Source organism: Hyperoodon ampullatus (assembly GCF_949752795.1).
Source record: "Hyperoodon ampullatus genome assembly, chromosome: 4".
NCBI lineage: Eukaryota > Metazoa > Chordata > Mammalia > Artiodactyla > Ziphiidae > Hyperoodon > Hyperoodon ampullatus.
In genome coordinates this window covers 169892636-169912919 of record NC_136917.1, presented here as the reverse complement: position 1 = coordinate 169912919, position 20284 = coordinate 169892636, and the positions used below count along the sequence as shown (strand labels likewise).

The window sequence follows — 20284 nt, the reverse complement described above, 5'->3', positions numbered from 1 at the left end:
TCTGTTTGTAGTTCCAATTCCCCAAAATATTTGACCTTATTTTCCCACACAAATCTTTCTGACTCCAAATATCCATATGACATTTATAAATCTCTGAGTTTCCTATGAATCAGTAATGGGAACTGAGGCCACCTCAGAGAACCCACAGAGACGTGAGACCTGTGGGGAGGATGTGCTCTCCTTAACTCTGAGGACAAAAGAGGAAGAATTGGGCCCATCACTTATGGCTTCAAGGAAGAAGCCTTTGGCCAAACCTGACCTGCTGTGGGAAAAGGAAGGCACAGGGTAGGTGTGGGTCCGGTAGTCTCACCAAAAATATCTTTTCTGCAAGGGGATTCACCTCAGGACTAATTGGATAAGACAGTTTTACCATAAAAGATAAAATAAAGAAAATAAGAGAGAAACATTGAAATGGACATCATGAAACATTAACAACAAAATTTTGAAAGATTCGATTACAAAAAATAAAAATGCAAAAAATACTTAGATGCACTTAAAATGTGTGTAGATACATGGTTATAGTTGTATTTGGGTGTATCTTAGAGAAAGCAATGATACTTTCTTTCTCAAGGTTGATCACTAAACGTTCAGTATCTAATGTCAGACATACATTCTTTACAATATAAAAAAAGTCTGCTGTAAGCCTCTGCAGATTCCCCTGAGAGTAAAATGAACAGAGGAGGGACTCTGCTATTTCTTATCAATATGTGTAACGTATATCACTGGTGATACATATCCAGACTATACTGAAATGTCCCATCAAATGCCCAGTCCTTATATTTCACCAAATCATCTAAGCCAAATTCTGTGCCAAATACACAATTCTGTCTATTTCATGATCTTCACCATCAAATGGCAAAAAAAATCACCATGTCCATCGACAGATAAATGGGTAAAGAAGATGTGGCACATATATACAATGGAATATTACTCAGCCATCAAAATAAACGAAATTGAGTTATTTGTAGTGAGGTGGATGGACCTAGAGTCTGTCATACAAAGTGAAGTAAGTCAGAAAGAGAAAAACAAATACCATACGCTAACACATATATATGGAATCTAAAAGAAAAAAAAAAAAGGTTCTGAAGAACCTAGTGGCAGGACAGGAATAAAGATGCAGACGTAGAGAATGGACTTGAGGACACAGGGAGGGGGAAGGTTAAGCTGGGACAAAGTGAGAGAGTGGCGTGGACTTATATGTACACTACCAAATCTAGAACAGATAGCTAGTGGGAAGTAGCTGCATAGCACTGGGAGATCAGCTCAGTGCTTTGTGACCACCTAGAGGGGTGGGATAGGGAGGGTGGGAGGGAGACACAAGAGGGAGGAGATATGGGGTATATGTATATGTATAGCTGGTTCAATTTGTTATAAAGCAGAAACTAACACACCATTGTAAAGCAATTATACTCCAATAAAGATGTTAAGAAAAATAAAATAAAATAAATTTAAAACTTTTAAAAAAGAAATGTATACTCATCAAGAATTATACAACCATTTCTTTTTGGGGGGATAGGACCTGGATTCTTCTTTTGCCTCCAGCTTCTACTATTGCATGATAAATTTGGTAGAGACGGCAGGAGAGAACAAGCTGTTGTATCTAGATCAGCCAAAGAGCAAATGATTAATGCTCTCGAAACTATTGTCAATTACTAGCTGCCTTTTATATATTTGTCATAGCTTGGTAAACTGTTGGTTTTGGTGGGTGGGAGAGATAACTGCTCACTGAAGGATGTGCAAAGATTGATATATTATCATTTTCTAGTGTAACGAATCCAAAACTGTGAATCAACAGTTATTTTACCTATTATGGCAAAACGGCCTTATGGCTAATTAGTTGTACAGCAACTCTGCTTGCAGCCAAGATTCTTATGAGCAAATACCTTGAACCGACAACTGGAATTCAATCATTTCCCCAAGCATCCATCCAGAGATCAAGTCTTATGAACCTGTGTTAGGTGTTGGGGACACAACAAAAGGCAGAGTTTGTCTTGAGTGCTTCCTGTCCACCTGCAGGACAGACAGGTAACTAAAACCTAGAAAGATGGGGGCCCCACTAACCAATGAGGAACTGGTTTTATCTCCACTTTATAAATTTTGCTCGTATTTTATTTCCAAGCTTATATTATCCAGGAGCATTTTTTAAATAGAAATTTCATCTGCAATAAAGAAAAAAAACTTTTAAATAAGTTACTGGTATACATTATTCATAAGATATCCATAATGAATATAATGAATAAAAAATGAGTATAGTTAGAGAGCCGGAGGAAGATGGCGGAAGAGTAAGACGCGGAGATCACCTTCCTCCCCACAGATACATCAGAAATTCATCTACACGTGGAACAACTCCAACAGAACACCTACTGAACGCTGACAGAAGACCTCAGACCCCCCAAAAGGCAAGAAACTCCCCACATACCTGGGTAGGTCAAAAGAAAAAAAGAATAAACAGAGACAATAGGATATGGACGGGACCTGCACCAGTGGGAGGGAGCCGTGAAGGAGGGAAGGTTTCTACACACTACAAGCCCCTTCGAGGGCGGAGACTGCAGGTGGCGGAGGGGGAAAGCTTCGGAGTAGCGGAGGAGAGCACAGCAACAGGGGTGTGGAGGGCAAAGCAGAGAGATTTTGGCACAGAGGATCGGTGCCCTCAGGCACACACCAGCCCGAGAGACTTGTCTGCTTGGCCGCCAGGGCGGGCGGGGCTGGGAGCTGAGGCTCGGGTATCGGCTTTCAGTCGGAGCGCAGGGAGAGGACTGGGGCTGGCGGCAGGAAGAGAGCCTGAAGGGGTTAGTGCTAGCCCGGAGGGAGTCCGGGGAAAGGGTCTGGAGCTGCCGGAGAGGCAAGAGACTTTTTTCCCTTTTGTTGCCTGGTGCGCGAGGAGAGGGCATTCCCCTCCCTCCCCTCTGCCTGAGTGAGCCAGAGCCCCCGAATCAGCGGCTCCTTTAAACCCGTCCTGTCTGAGCGAAGAACGGACGCCCTCCGGCGACCTACGCGCAGAGGCGGGGCCAGGTCCAAGGCTGAGACCCGGGAGCTGTGAGAGCAGAGACAGGGAAATCTCTCTGTGCAGCCTCCGAGGCAGCGGATTAAAGCTCCACGGTCCATTTGATGTGCCCTGCGTCTGTGGAGTGTATGAATGGACAGCGAATCATCCCAAATTGAGGAAGTGGACTTTGAGGACAAGATTTAAGACTTTCCCCCCTTTTTACAACGAATTATCCCAAATTAAGGAGGTGGACTTAGCAAGATTTCAGACTTTTCGCCCTTTTCCTCTTTTTACAACGAATTATCCCAAATCGAGGAGGTGGACTTGGAGAGCAAGATTTTTGATTTTTCCCCCTGCTCTCTTTTTGTGAATGTGTATGTGTAATCTTCTGTGTAAGATTCTCTCTGTATAGCTTTGCTTCCACCATATGTCCCAGGGTTCTTTCGGTCCGTGTTTTTTTTCAATAATTACTTTTTAATTTTAATAACGCTACTATATTTCATACTTTATTCTATTTTACTTTACCTGCTCTTTCTTTTTTTCCTCCCTTCCCTTCCTCCCTCCCTCCCTCCGCTCCTCCTTTCCTTCTTTCTTTTTCTTTCCTCCATCCCTCCCACCCTTCTTCTTTCCACTTTCTTTTTCTTTCCTTCCTTCCTCCCTCCCTCCCTCCTGTCTTTCTTTCTTTCTTTCCTTCCTCCCTCCCTCCCTCTCTTCTTCCATTCACTCTTCCTTTTGCTTTCATTCCTCCCTCCCTCCCTCCTTTCTTTCCTTTCTTTCCATCCTTCCTCCCGCCCTCCTTTCTTTCTTTCTTCCTTCCTTCCTTCCTTCCCTTCTTCCTTTCTTTCAATCTCTCTTTCTTTCTTCTACTAATTATTTCTTTCTACTTTTTCTCACTGTTATTCTGAGCCGGGTGGATGAAAGGCTCTTGGTGCTGCAGCCAGGAGTCAGTGCTGTGCCTCTGAAGTGGGAGAGCCAACTTCAGGACACGGGTCCACAAGAGACCTCCCAGCTCCACATAATATCAAGCAGCGAAAATCTCCCAGGGATCTCCATCTCAACACCAGCACCCAGCTTCAGTCAACGACCAGCAAGCTACAGTGCTGGTCACCTTATGCCAAGCAACTAGCAAGGCAGGAACACAACCCCACCCATTAGCAGAGAGGATACCTAAAAACATAATAAGGCCACAGGCACCCCAAAACACACCACCAGACGTGGACCTGTCCACCAGAAAGACAAGATCGAGCTTCAACCACCAGAACACAGGCATTAGTCCCCCCCACCAGGAAGCCTACACAACCTACTGAAACAACCTTAGCCACGGGGGACAGACACCAAAAACAACGGGAACTACGAATCTGCAGCCTGCAAAAAGGAGACCCCAAACACAGTAACATAAGCAAAATGAGAAAGCAGAAAAACACACAGCAGGTGAAGGAGCAAGATAAAAACCTACCAGACCTAACAAATGAAGAGGTAATAGGCAGTCTACCTGAAAAAGAATTCAGAATAATGATAGTAAAGCTGATCCAAGATTCTATTTCCCAGATCCAAAATCTTGGAAATAGAATAGACAATATGCAAGAAACAGTTAACAAGGACCTAGAAGAACTAAAGATGAATCAAGCATCAATTAAAAACACAATAAATGAAATGAAAAATACTCTAGATGGGATCAATAGCAGAATAACTGAGGCAGAAGAACGGATAAGTGAGGTGGAAGATAAAATAGTGGAAATAACTGATGCAGAGAAAAATAAAGAAAACAGAATGAAAAGAACAGAGGACAGTCTCAGAGACCTCTGGGACAACATTAAACGCACCAACATTCGAATTATAGGGGTTCCAGAAGAAGAAGAGAAAAAGAAAGGGACTGAGAAAATATTTGAAGAGATTATAGTTGAAAACTTCCCTAATATGGGAAAGGAAATAGTTAATCAAGTCCAGGAGGCACAGAGAGTCCCATACAGAATAAATCCAAGAAGAAATACGCCAAGACACATATTAATCAAACTGTCAAAAATTAAACACAAAGAAATCATATTAAAAGCAGCAAGGGAAAAACAACAAATAACACACAAGGGAATCCCCATCAGGTTAACAGCTGATCTCTCAGCAGAAACTCTACAAGCCAGAAGGGAGTGGCAGGACATAATTAAAGTGATGAAGGAGAGAAACCTGCAACCAAGATTACTCTACCCAGCAAGGATCTCATTCAGATTTGATGGAGAAATTAAAACGTTTACAGACAAGCAAAAGCTGAGAGAGTTCAGCACCACCAAACCAGCTTTACAACAAATGCTAAAGGAACTTCTCTAGGCAAGAAACACAACAGAAGGACTATACCTACAATAACGAACCCAAAGCCATTAAGGAAATGGGAATAGGAACATACATATCAATAATTACCTTAAATGTAAATGGACTAAATGCTCCCACCAAAAGACACAGAGTGGCTGAATGGATACAAAAACAAGACCCATATATATGCTGTCTACAAGAGACCCACTTCAGACCTAGAGACACATACAGATTGAAAGTAAGGGGATGGAAAAAGATATTCCATGCAAATGGAAATCAAAAGAAAGCTGGAGTAGCAATTCTTATATCAGACAAAATAGACTTTAAAATAAAGACTATTAGAAGAGACAAAGAAGGACACTACATAACGATAAAGGGATCGATCCAAGAAGAAGATATAACAATTGTAAATATTTATGCACCCAACATAGGAGCACCTCAATACATAAGGCAAATACTAACAGCCATAAAAGGGGAAATCGACAGTAACACAATCATAGTAGGGGACTTTAACACCCCACTTTCACCAATGGACAGATCATCCAAAATGAAAATAAATAAGGAAACACAAGCTTTAAATGATACATTAAACAAGATGGACTTAATTGATATTTATAGGACATTCCACCCAAAAACAACAGAATACACATTTTTCTCAAGTGCTCATGGAACATTCTCCAGGATAGATCATATCTTGGGTCACAAATCAAGCCTTGGTAAATTTAAGAAAATTGAAATTGTATCAAGTATCTTTTCCGACCACAATGCTATGAGACTAGACATCAATTACAGGAAAAGATCTGTAAAAAATACAAACACATGGAGGCTAAACAATACACTACTCAATAATGAAGTGATCACTGAAGAAATCAAAGAGGAAATTAAGAAATACTTAGAAACAAATGACAATGGAGACACGACGACCCAAAACCTATGGGACGCAGCAAAAGCAGTTCTAAGGGGGAAGTTTATAGCAATACAATCCCACCTTAAGAAACAGGAAACATTTCGAGTAAACAACCTGACCCTGCACCTAAAGCAATTAGAGAAAGAAGAACAAAAAACCCCCAAAGTTAGCAGAAGGAAAGAAATCATAAAGATCAGATCAGAAATAAATGAAAAAGAAATGAAGGAAACGATAGCAAAGATCAACCAAACTAAAAGCTGGTTCTTTGAGAAGATAAACAAAATTGACAAACCATTAGCCAGACTCATCAAGAAAAGAAGGGAGAAGACTCAAATCAGTAGAATTAGAAATGAAAAAGGAGAAGTAACAACTGACACTGCAGAAATACAAAAGATCATGAGAGATTACTATAAGCAACTCTATGCCAATAAAATGGACAACCTGGAAGAAATGGACAAATTCTTAGAAATGCACAACCTACCAAGACTGACTCAGGAAGAAATAGAAAATATGAATAGACCAATCACAAGCACTGAAATTGAAACTGTGATTAAAAATCTTCCATCAAACAAAAGCCCAGGACCAGATGGCTTCACAGGCGAATTCTATCAAACATTTAGAGAAGAGCTAACACCCATCCTTCTCAAACTCTTCCAAACAATATCAGAGGAAGGAACACTCCCAAACTCATTCTACGAGGCCACCATCACCTTGATACCAAAACCAGGCAAGGATGTCACAAAGAAAGAAAACTACAGGCCAATATCACTGATGAACATAGATGCAAAAATCCTCAACAAAATACTAGCAAACAGAATCCAACAGCACATTAAAAGGATCATACACCATGATCAAGTGGGGTTTATTCCAGGAATGCAAGGATTCTTCAATATACGCAAATCAATCAATGTGATACACCATATTAACAAGTTGAAGGAGAAAAACCATATGATCATCTCAATAGATGCAGAGAAAGCTTTCGACAAAATTCAACACCCATTTATGATAAAAACCCTGCAGAAAGTAGGCATAGAGGGAACTTTCCTCAACATAATAAAGGCCATATATGACAAACCCACAGCCAACATTGTCCTCAATGGTGAAAAACTGAAACCATTTCCACTAAGATCAGGAACAAGACAAGGCTGCCCACTCTCACCACTCTTATTCAACATAGTTTTGGAAGTTTTAGCCACAGCAATCAGAGAAGAAAAGGAAATAAAAGGAATCCAAATTGGAAAAGAAGAAGTAAAGCTGTCACTGTTTGCAGATGACATGATACTATACATAGAGAATCCTAAAGATGTTACCGAAAAACTACTAGAGCTAATCAATGAATTTGGTAAAGTAGCAGGATACAAAATTAATGCACAGAAATCTCTGGCATTCCTGTACACTAATGATGAAAAATCTGAAAATGAAATCAAGAAAACACTCCCATTTACCATTGCAACAAAAAGAATAAAATATCTAGGAATAAACCTACCTAAGGAGACAAAAGACCTGTATGCAGAAAATTATAAGACACTGATGAAAGAAATTAAAGATGATATAAATAGATGGAGAGATATACCATGCTCCTGGATTGGAAGAATCAATATTGTGAAAATGACTCTACTACCCAAAGCAATCTACAGATTCAATGCAATCCCTATCAAACTACCACTGGCATTTTTCACAGAAGTAGAACAAAAAATTTCAAAATTTGTTTGGAAAAACAAAAGACCCCGAATAGCCAAAGCAATCTTGAGAACGAAAAACGGAGCTGGAGGAATCAGGCTGCCTGACTTCAGACTATACTACAAAGCTACAGTAATTAAGACAGTGTGGTACTGGCATAAAAACAGAAAGATAGATCAGTGGATCAGGATAGAAAGCCCAGAGATAAACCCACGCACATATGGCCAACTTATCTTTGATAAAGGAGGCAGGAATGTACAGTGGAGAAAGGACAGCCTCTTCAATAAGTGGTGCTGGGAAAACTGGACAGGGACATGTAAAAGTATGAGATTAGATCATTCCCTAACACCATACACAAAAATAAGCTCAAAATGGATTAAAGACCTAAATGTAAGGCCAGAAACTATCAAACTCTTAGAGGAAAACATAGGTAGAACACTCTATGACATAAATCACAGCAAGATCCTTTTGGACCCACCTCCTAGAGAAATGGAAATAAAAACAAAGATAAACAAATGGGACCTAATGAAACTTCAAAGCTTTTGCACAGCAAAGGAAACCATAAACAAGACCAAAAGACAACCCTCAGAATGGGAGAAAATATTTGCAAATGAAGCAACTGACAAAGGATTAATCTCCAAAATTTATAAACAGCTCATGCAGCTCAATAGCAAAAAAACAAACAACCCAATCCAAAAATGGGCAGAAGACTTAAATAGGCATTTCTCCAAAGAAGATATACAGACTGCCAACAAACACATGAAAGAATGCTCAACATCATTAATCATTAGAGAAATGCAAATCAAAACTACAATGAGATATCATCTCACACCAGTCAGAATGGCCATCATCAAGAAATCTAGAAACAATAAATGCTGGAGAGGGTGTGGAGAAAAGGGAACACTCTTGCACTGCTGGTGGGAATGTGAATTGGTACAGCCACTATGGAGAACAGTATGGAGGTTCCTTAAAAAACTAAAAATAGAACTACCATATGACCCAGCAATCCCACTACTAGGCATATACCCTGAGAAAACCATAATTCAAAAAGAGACATGTACCAAAATGTTCATTGCAGCTCTATTCACAATAGCCCGGAGCTGGAAACAACCTAAGTGTCCATCATCGGATGAATGGATAAAGAAGATGTGGCACATATATACAATGGAATATTACTCAGCCATAAAAAGAAACGAAACTGAGCTATTTGTAATGAGGTGGATAGACCTAGAGTCTGTCATACAGAGTGAAGTAAGTCAGAAAGAGAAAGACAAATACCGTATGCTAACACATATATATGGAATTTAAAAAAAAAAAATGTCATGAAGAACCTAGGGGTAAAACGGGAATAAAGACACAGACCTACTTGAGAATGGACTTGAGGATATGGGGAAGGGGAAGGGTAAGCTGTGACAAAGGGAAAGAGAGGCATGGACATATATACACTACCAAACGTAAGGTAGATAGATAGCGGGAAGCAGCCGCAGAGCACAGGGAGATCAGCTCGGTGCTTTGTGACCGCCTGGAGGGGTGGGATGGGGAAGGTGGGAGGGAGGGAGATGCATGAGGGAGGGGATGTGGGAACAGATGTATATGTATGACTGATTCACTTTGTTATAAAGCAGAAACTAATAAAAAAAAAAAAAAACTAAAAAAAAAAAAAAAAATGAGTATAGTTAAAATTTATCTTAAATTTTATTTTCTGCTCTTTCTAATATTAACCAACCTTTGATTCCTCCAACTAGTGCCATAAAACAGAACAATAACCTATCTCTGCAGCTGGGGCAGTCACAATATCAAAAAAAAATTATTTTCCTGATACCTAAAGCTTATAACTTTGAATCCAAAAGTATTTTTAAAGTTCTCACTTTTAATGGCAATCATTCTAGAATACATGACTGACTTCTGGACCACAGTTGAAATTGCACTGTCTGTGGTTTAGTCTCCTGGGAAACTCAAGTTCATCGTGGTACATGTGCTGTGAGTGTCTTCAGAACTGTCCAGATGTTCCAGGCACACGGCTGTCCAGGTAGCCCTGGAGATGTTCCTCCTCAAATGTGCCAGTCTCCTGAGTTAACTGGGTCAACCCTAATGTGAAACCTCAGTGTACATTTGACCTGAGTCTGAAATCAGGAGGTGACTGTCCCTGTTGATTATGGGATAACGTGTGACAGTTCACTTGGCCTTTATTCCTGGATCGTCAAAGGCCTTCCCCATTTGTCTTTATCTCCCAAATATGTTGCAGATAGTCAAAATCCATAGAGATATGACCAATAGGTTGGAAAAGTGCTATATTTAGGAATTCTTGGGAATTGATTGCTGTTTTCACAGGTATAATATTTTATCTCTAGAAGTATATATATATATATATATATATATATATATATACACTCTCTGCCTATATATAGATATATAAGTATAGATATAAATATAGATATAGATATATAGTTATATACACTTGGAAATTTATACATAAATATGCAGGTATTCATGCATAAATACTACATGCATATACATATGCAATTCAGGTAATTATATATTTTAATTATAAAAGTCTTTATTTTTAAAAAATCAGAAAGTAGAAATAAAAATTCCTCAGTGTAGTGACTTAACCTAGATGGTAATTTATTTTGTTTGTATTTATTTCTAGGTATTTTTCTTGATGCATAGATTTCAATTTTTTCTTACATTTCTGTACTCATGACTATAAGAATGTGATATCTCTCTGTTTGCTTAGCTTTATTTCATAAACTGTGTGTTTATTTTACTGCAAAATGTGTGACTGTACCCGGCATCATATGCCCAGCTTGCTGGGACATACACCCAGGGTGGCTGTTTAACCTGCGATTATACACAATGTTCTAGTGAAGAAGGGTTTTGTCTTTAAGGTCTTTCTCTAACTCAACTGATTTCCCAAAACAGATTTCTGAAAGTCAATCAATGTGTAAGAATGTTACTTCCATATGCCTTTTATTTTTCAACATCTGAGAGATATATATGTATTATGTATGTGTGTGTTTATGTTGGCATCAACGTACTATGTTAGTGGTCTGACCTGATTGCTTCTTATATTAGTATTTGTACCCATTTTTTGAAATCTGTATTCAAGCATGACTTTTTTTTTACTTTATAGAAATGAAAAACGTGACAATGAAAGTATTTTTAGTAAGTGTGAAAGGAGTAAAATCTTCTTGCCTACATCTGGAAGCCACTCTAAATATTTCTGATGCTCTGTGATGTGTTGCTTGCTATAAGCTAAGAAAAATGGTGCTTCTCTCTGAACCAGATCCTTTAGGAGATGAAAGTAACATGTGGTTTCAGTAAGACATCAGGGAATAAATTTATTGACGTACTTGAGTCCTTTTGATGACTTATCTCCCTAATTATTTAAGTTGGATAACTTGAGTTTCAATTTGGTTTGACAGTTGGTTTGTAATGTAGAATTTTCAAGATGAGCAGTGTGTGAATAAGCAAATTATATTTGCATATCCTGTTAACAAACCTAGATTCCATATTTGGCATTATGAAGAAAGAAGAATGCAAGTCATTTTTAAAAAATATTTCCAGATGTTTGGTTGGAGGTTTGGTTTTATAATGTGTCTGTCCTTTTTATTTCCAGGCAATGGCTCAAGTCTGAAGACATTCAGAGAATCTCATTGCTTTTCTACAATAAAATACTAGAAAAAGAAGTAAGCTATTTTTTTCTTCAAAATCAATCATTTTTCCAAAATATTAGTTTTTTAAAAATTCCATCATGAAATTGTATTCATAGCATTTTACATGCAACATTTAAACTGCCTCTAACCATATCCAATTTCTTTCTAGCTTTTCCTGTGGTTCTTCCAGGCATATATTGTTTTACCACATTTCTGGTTACCAGGTTTCTGTCTTTGGCTAGTCACCTCTTTCAACACTCCTGTTAGTAAATGGTATCTGTGTGATGTGGAGCTAAGGGAAAGGAAAGAAGTTAATATCTTGCTTTCTCAGTGAGAAATTTTCTTAGAAAAGTTTTTAAAAGAAAGCAAAATCCTTTCTGACAAAGTTACAGTGTCTTTACAAAAATTATTTTAACTTTTTGATAAAAATATGAGATTTACATTCAACCCCTGTTTGGGAGAATTAGAAACTTTTAAGTTTTGTTGCATCTAAATACTTTCACATTTTAACTCCTAAAGTAGAGCTATTTCAGGCACGAATAAATAACCAGACATTTAATTTGTACATGTCAAGCTTAACCAGGATTTGCTAAGGTGAATTAAGTAATTATTGCAGAAAGGGCAACTGTTCTAGGTTGGCCTTATTCATTTGCCTTTTTTGTGTGTGTTGATCTAGAAAAAGAGCAGGTTAGAGGTAATTTGCACCATCTAACCATATAATTATAGTCTTAGTTTGAACAGAAGCTACTATGTTAATGGCAACAGTCACAGCACAGGTATTAAAACTCTGTTGAGAAAATTCAGTTCATTGTTTTATGGATATTGAATGGACATAGAAAATATCAAAATTCTTTCCAAAACTCATCAAGGTTGGATTTTACAATTACACCAAAGCTTTCTTTTGTACTAGTTGGTGATCAAGAAGGTCAACTTTCTGCTTCTAAGTCAGGGACTTTTGCTGCAGAGAGTTTACCAAATTGATGTTTGATACAATTTATTATTATTATCATTATTATTATTATTATTATTATTATTATTGAACAATTTAGACACTAATGACTACTTACTGTTTAAATGTTAAATTATTTCCTGCCTGATTGAAGTCCTTTTCCTTGATTAATACCACAAGGAAATTCCAAGTCATGTCTCTGCACAAAGCACAGAAAATAAGGACATAACTGAGTGCATAAAATATAATCACATTTCAGCAATTACGCTAGCAGAGCTTCTTCATCAGCATTGTAAATTATCCTGGCTATGAAGTCACAAAAGTCACCAAAGAAATATTCTAGTAAACAGAAAATGATCATTATTAAAACATGTAGCTTTTGCTGACATTCCCCATGTGTACATATCTACAGAGGCCGACTTTGAGGCAGACTTTAGACAGCATTGAGATTTAAGTTCACTTTTTGTCCTCCTATTCCCAACCTGCTCTTCAGGCCAGCAGGAGGGGTAAAAGGCAGCAAGACATAGAGGAAGAGAAACCAGACCACCCAGAGGTCCATCATCTGCACCAAAATCCCAGAGGTTAAACCTGAGAAATACATACCTAACTTCCCATAACTTGGGACACAGTTTGTGCAGATACACTAATGCAACCTGCCAGCACTGTCAGGAGGCTTCAATAGCATTGCCACAAAAACTTTATTTCCTTTAATTTTATCATAGAACCCTTGTCCGAGAGGCAATAGTGCCTCGTGGTTGGAAGCCTGGGTTCAGGAGCCAGTCCAGTGGGGTGAAGATTTTGGTTGCACCATGTGCTGTGTGTTTCTAAGAATGTTAATCAGTTGTTCTGGTCCAAAGTTTTTTCATACAAAACTAGAGACAGCCATAGCTCCTGCCTCATGCAGTTGTTGTGAGGATTAAATGAGTTAGTCCACAGAAAGCCTTGAGAGTGCCCGGCACACCATCACCAGAGTAAAGGGGACATGTGGCAGACCGTTATCATCATGAGTGCAGCGTTGGCTGGCTTTTCGTGCGTAAGCCAAGAAGGACAGCCCCAGGCGGGCAGCTACACTGGTCAGTTTATGATCCTGGATGTTATGGAAAGCCATATGAAACTGCTGATTATGCTGGGCAAGTAGAAAGAGTCCAACAGCCAGGCGCAGACAGGCAAACAGATGCTCCAACAGAGCCTGCTGGTCTTCTGTCTTATAATTTCACTCACCACCTCTCAATGATAAAATAAAATGCTAAAACAAATAAATAAAATGAGACCATTGCATTTCCTCAGTACTCTTCAAAAGCAAAACATGGCTATGTGAAAAGTCAGCTGCTTTCCACAAGCAATCTCGGACCTCAGGCCCACAAGGGAAGCAGGACACCTGCACACTTCATTGGTCCATTCAGTTCACTCCCTCGTCTTTCTGGCCAGGTGCTCTGTCTCCTTGCTGGAGGGATGCGATTGCCTCTACGTGGGTTTCTGAACAGGTCGACTCACAAAAGTCATGGTCTTTGAAGTCACCCTTTCACAGCTCATTTGGAGGGAGGAAGCTTTCGTTGCCAGAGGTGAACAGCCATTGTCCTTAGGTTGTTTTTTTCCACAGTCCGCAGGTGACGAGTGTGATGTATGAACCAGGTGCAGTTAGATGTACCTGCTGGATGACTGTTTCAGCCCTTCTCTCAGACAGCTTGTCATTCCTGGTTTCTTTTCTCCCCTCAGTACCGAGCCACAGCACTGCCAGCCTTCAAGTATTACGTGACCTGCGCCTGCCTCATATTCTTCTGCATCTTCATCGTGCAGATCCTGGTCTTGCCCAAGTAAGTACCTACGGTTCTACTTTGTGATTCTCACTGGCTGTGTATTTCTGCTGGACTCAGTTATACTAAGGGTTACGAGGGGATGCACAGTTTCCAACGGAGTGCTTATGTAACATGGGCGGGCGGCAGGCAGGGTGGAGAGGACAGCGGGCAGGGGAGGTGATTTCAGGCTCTGTGAAGCTAAGTGGCCCCCATGTCTTACTCAGTTTTAGTAATTTTGAATTTTCAAAGTGGACATGTTGATTGACCTTCTAGGGATTTTAAAAAAAATAAATTTAACCATTTTACTTTGATTTCCATATTATTCTGATGCTCATGTCTAGGAAATATAACCCAATAAGTTGACCCAGAAAGAGCAAAATCACCAGATGCTGTTTCAAATAAACAAACAACATTATTATGTATTGAAAGGACAAAACCTGCTCTGGGCTTACTTTGCCCACCCCTCCATTCTGATTTCATTTCTCCCTGAAGCCCACCCTCTCTGCCATCTCTGAGTGTTATGAGTCACTGTCCAGCTTGCCCCTCCCAGAGGAGACCTGGGTACAGAGAACTGGGTAACCAGATTTCACACTTTCACATTTTTCCTCCTACTGGTGAAAACCCAATCACTCCATGATTCCTAGGTAGACGTTCTCTTATACCTTATTAAGGAGTGGAATGTAAGTCAACTTTTTTTAAATAAACTGTTTTTTTCTCATCATACAATCTAAAAGAAAATACTTGTCCTTCTTTTAATAATTGGGGATAAGAAAGAAATTGAAGAAAAAATTTCTTGCCACTCATCATTACCTCTTTTGTGAAGGCCACAGCGACCATTTTCAATCTAGTTGGAGTTAGTTGTATGATTGCATTTAACTTCAGCGGTGCAGCCAGCATTTGTGGGCAACCTGAATTGCTGAGGCTGGGTTACAATTTGTCTCATGAAGATGCTGAGCAAACTAGAAAGAAATGGTCTGCCTTTCCCTCCATACCCCAAAGGATGTTCTTCTGGACAACTAGCCAATACCAAGGCATTTAAAGTTTAATAACAAGTGATCATCTTATTCGTACATGGACAATCCCAAAGCTATCTGCCCCCTTTCAAGAAGACCTTCCCACTGGCCACCCCCTTCCTCCCTTTTCCCCCCATAAATGAGCATTGAAATACATTTGCCAGATGAGTTCTTCCTCTAGACTTACACAGTCTTCAGTGAAATTTGCCAAGGTCAACCTGTCAGTTTTCCAATGAAAAAAAAAATGTTAACAATTAAGCTTCTTCTAAGTTCCAGGCCTCTGCCACATGGTGCAGGAGGGAAACAGCTGTTCCTGTACAGACAAGGCTTATGGAATAGTAAAGCCGAAGGGCATGTAAAAAGTGATGTCATTGAAACAAGTGTTACCAAAGGGAATGAGCCCTTATGTATACTCTAAAGTAGAGACATTCATTTATTTTTCTACATCTTCCTATTGGATGAGTATTTTCATATTTTCTACATCACAATTAAGACAGGGTTTATCACCTACTGTTTGGGAGGGGAGAAAGTGACCAGAGCATTATAAAAGACGATGCCAAAGAGGACAAAAGGACTTCTGGGGACCAGGAAAGACATTCCATGGAGTTATACTTTAAAAAGAAATCAAATTGGTGTCTTTTCTGTCTTCGTTTTTATTTTTTTGTCTCTTTTCTGTTGTGTTGTTTTATGAGAACCCATCGAAGCTCATTCCCTCAGGCATCATTACCAATTATTGTGTTTCTCTTGAGCAACAAGTTGGATTTTGAGCATGAGGGTTGTGAAATAGGTACGGGTCACATTTCCCTCTCTGTGTTGGCAGTTAGAAGGCGCAGAGTAAGGTCTGCAGACGCCTTTCATGGAGACTTTAGACCTGCACTCTCTATACCGGCCTCACAGTATAGTATAGTACAGTATAGTATAGTCTTTTTCCTCCATTTTTCTTTCATGTTAATGTCTTAATTTTTCTTTTTAAAAATTCTTACTCTGAAATATTTCAAAGATACAGAAAAGTACAGAGCATAATATAATAAATATGCATTTGCACACAATCCAGATTTCAAAAATGTTGAGCCTGTGTTATACTGACTATATATAAGTTTCTGTGCTCTTGGGGACATTATTGGTTGGTATGCCTCCTGTAAACAGTATCTATTATTATGGGGTTTTTTTGTTTATTCAATCTGATATCTTTTTATATATTAATGTGACTTTATTCCATTTGTATTTTGATTCTTTTATTGATGCGTGTGGACCCACTTCTACTCTCTTATTTTATATTTCATTTACTTTGCTTTTCTTTGGTTTTCCCCATGCCCCAAATCTCCCATCTTCTTAACCTCTAACGGATTGATCAAGTTTTCTTTATTCTTATTCTTCCTTTACTATATAGAGAGAGCAGGGGGGAGAGAAGGGGGAACCTATATATTTTCTTTCAATGATTACCATTGAAATTTTAACACATATTCTTAATTTAATAAATTATAAAGTTAATCATTATGTCTCTTCTATGTAATTATTTCTTAGGATTTTAGTTCCAGATGGTAATTACAGTCAATATTTATTTAGACTTACTCACATTCTTTATCATTTTATTTGCTCATCAGTGCTTTGTAAAAATTATTTCTTCCTACAAGTTTATTCTCCTTCTTGCTGATGTGTATCATTTATTAGTTCTTTTAGTTAGTATCTGTGAGTCGCAATAGCTCCTTTTTTTGTTTGTATTAAAATATCTTTAGCTGCTTTATTTCAGTTTACCCTTGAATAATAGTTTGGGTGTAAAATTCTTATTTTCCCTTAGTATTTTGATGATATTATTACAATGAATTTCACCTTCTGTTGTTGCTAAGGAAATGTCTTCTTTCAATCCCATTATATTCCTTTGTAAGTAATTGGTCTTTCCTAATTGTATGCTTTTCAGCTTTTTTTTTTTTTTTTTTTTTTTTGCAGGGGGCAGGATTTTTACTATATTGTTTCTAGATATGCACTTGTTCTTATTTCCCTACGTGACTAGTTGTGATTTTTGTTCAGTCTGAGGATTCTTGTCTTTGCTTAGTTCTTAGCAATTGACTGCCTGTTTCACCTCACATATTGCTTCTCTCTTTTTCTCTGTCCTTTCCTCCTAGAACTCTTATCAATTGTACATTGTGCTGTTCATTCTGTGCTCCAGGTCCTGTAATTTTTCCTCAGAGTTTCCACCTCTTTAATTCTTTGTGCTGCGTTCTGGTGAATTCCTCATCCACAATGAGTTTATAATTTCAAAGATCACTTTTTCATATCTAAGAAGTCTACTTTTTATCTGAGCTTTTCTTATAATTCTCTATTTTGCCTATGCTTTTTATTTTTTTCCATTTATTTTCAGATTTTAAACATGTTGTATGAAAATATCATTTGTTTCCTTCTGTTATTTATGGTTCATAAGTGCATGAATTCTGTTATTTACTCTCACTATTGTTTCTTCTGTGGTCATGTGTCTCCTTGTGTTATCTGTAATTTCAACTGTGAGTTCATCAAAGCCAGGGTTTATGTCCATGGTGATCTCATGTGTTCTGAGTTCTGAAGACATCACTATGATATAGTTTTCACTGTATCCCTGCCAGGACCTCTGGGGTTCACCAGTTCAATCCACAGTATTTTTTAAAAATACTTAGGCCATGTGAGTTTGATTAGCCCCTTAACGTGGATCAGGATTGGGGATCTCAGTTGTCAAAGATTATTCCTTTTCCACTTATGACCCTACATAGGTACTTGGCATCCCTGAAAATTACCAGGCTGTTGGGCATAGTTTTTTTTTTTTTTTTTTTTTTTTTTTTTTTTTTTTTTTTTGCTGTACGCGGGCCTCTCACTGCTGTGGCCTCTCCCGTTGCAGAGCACAGGCTCCGGACACACAGGCTCCGCGGCCATGGCTCGCGGGCCCAGCCGCTCCGCGGCATGTGGGATCCTCCGGGACCGGGGCACGAACCCGTGTCCCCTGCATCGGCAGGCGGACTCTCAACCACTGCGCCACCAGGGAAGCCCTGGGCATAGTTTTTATGTTTCCTGATAGGACAGGCCTTTATGCCTTCTGACTTTATTCAAGAGCTCAGTTCTAGTTTTCCATTGAAAAAGTCCTGTGAGCATCACCAACCTTGTACTGACATTAAATCTCACATTCACTCCATGGCATGTATCAGCCCCTGGTCCCTCCTGGGCCATTTAGCATCAGTGCCTCTTGGCATTCTACTTTGAATACCCTCTGTGTGTCTAGTGTGTTCTCTTCCTTGCTCTGAGGGCATCCATTTAAAAATAATAATTGTTATATTTTATGAAGCATGTTTATTGAGATAATGGTGCTTCTCACTTTTTCTAATATGCCCTAGCTTGTTTTTAAATATGCTGAATTACAGTTTTACTTTGTTTGTTCTTTTGGTAAACTGCTTCATGTTTTGAGGGGGCGGGGAAAGAGAGAAATGATTAAATGAGTGAGTAAATGAATAAATAGTGAGTGAATGAATAACTAAGTAGGAACTTAGAACTTTGAAAGGACCAGAAAGGGGAAGTGTTTCCCTGAAAGGGGGCCTTACATCATCCCTTTTGGGCCCATAATTTTCAAATCTGGTTCTAGTCTCAGGATTTGAGCAGATGTAATTAAATTATTAGTTGGACCCTCTTTTTGGAGTTGTTCTCTCACTTCTGTCAGCTTTGTACTATAACTTTATCAGAAATGTGAGCTACCTTCAAAGACCAGAAATGAGCGAGCATGAATTTTTACATTTTTTAGTAGTTTCATTCATATTGTCTGCCAAACTAAATAGATTATGTTAAACCATTCATGGCAGTTATTAAAATAAGAATGATTTTTTTCTAATAAAGTTCAGTGAGATATCATATGTTTCATTACCCAAGCAAAATTAAGAATAATAACATTTTCCTTAAGGAAAATTAATAGCAAATCACAATATTAAATATCTTAGAACTATTATTTCCACTGAGATTCTTTAATATACATTCTATTACTCATGTTAATAATCAGTGCTCATTAATGATTTAATAATAATTTCAAAAGAGTTGCTTTTATTTTGTTATCTTCAAAAAGGGAAAAAAATAGGTGAAAGTTTAATGGTAGAATCGTTCATGTCCATGGAAAGAAGGCTTGGTTTTCTAAACAGAAATGATGGAGAACAACTTTTTGTGAAGGCAGTTTGCTTTGGTGGGCAACCAAATTGGTTGGCCCCCATATTGGATACCATGAAGATAATTTGCTCCCTGCATACCTTGATGCAGTGGATGTGAATCTTTGGGCAAAGCAAAAAATAAAGAAGGAAGAGAAGAGAAGGGAAGTGAAGGGAAGCAAAATATGAAGGAAGATAATTCTCACTGTCCAAGATAAATGAACCAGGTACCTTTTACTGAGATGAACAATATTCAACTCTGGATTCAGGTCACCTGAAAGTAAGGAAATGCCTCACAGTTAGTAACTTGAATATAAGTTAGAAGTTTTGTTCCTCCATAATCAAAAGCCCGAGGTCCCTCAGATTCCTTGGGAGTCCTGGGTCCCTCCAGAACACAGCTCTGCTTTCCCTAGAGTTTGGCCCTCCTCTTCATTTCTAAGATGGCAGCATCCACATTCTGAGCAACAAGATGGAGGAACAGACCCAGAAGCAGAAGGCAAAAGCATTTATAACTGAGTCTCTGCGGACGCCTCCAAGAAACTACCTCAGGACACTTTAGTCTATAACTCAAGACTGAGATCTTAGTCACATGTGCAAACCTAGCTGCGAGGGAGGCTGGAATGTGTAGCCTTTAGTCTGTGTAACAGGGTGCCCATCTGAAAATTCTATTATCAGGAAAAAATGGATTTCATGAAAACCAGTAATCTCTCCAGGAATGAAAGGTAATTTTAGTTGTGGTTACCTATATGTCACTGATACAGTAAGATTTGAAGGACAATAACAATAAAAAGGGAGCTTAATGTGTTTTTACTCAATGAAACAGGCCATTATACTTTTACTTTGTATCT

General features: G+C 38.6%; 1 protein-coding gene across 1 annotated transcript in view; it reads left to right on the top strand.

Annotated features, from left to right (window-relative positions):
- ADCY2 (adenylate cyclase 2) overlaps positions 1 to 20284 on the top strand; it is a gene marked incomplete at its 5' end in the record, with an annotated part of 450707 nt that overhangs the window by 328148 nt on the left and 102275 nt on the right. The window contains 2 exons of the mRNA XM_079704024.1: positions 11494 to 11563; positions 14196 to 14293. Of these exons, the coding sequence (XP_079560150.1) occupies positions 11494 to 11563; positions 14196 to 14293 (168 nt within the window). The remainder of the gene's footprint in view (positions 1 to 11493; positions 11564 to 14195; positions 14294 to 20284) is intronic.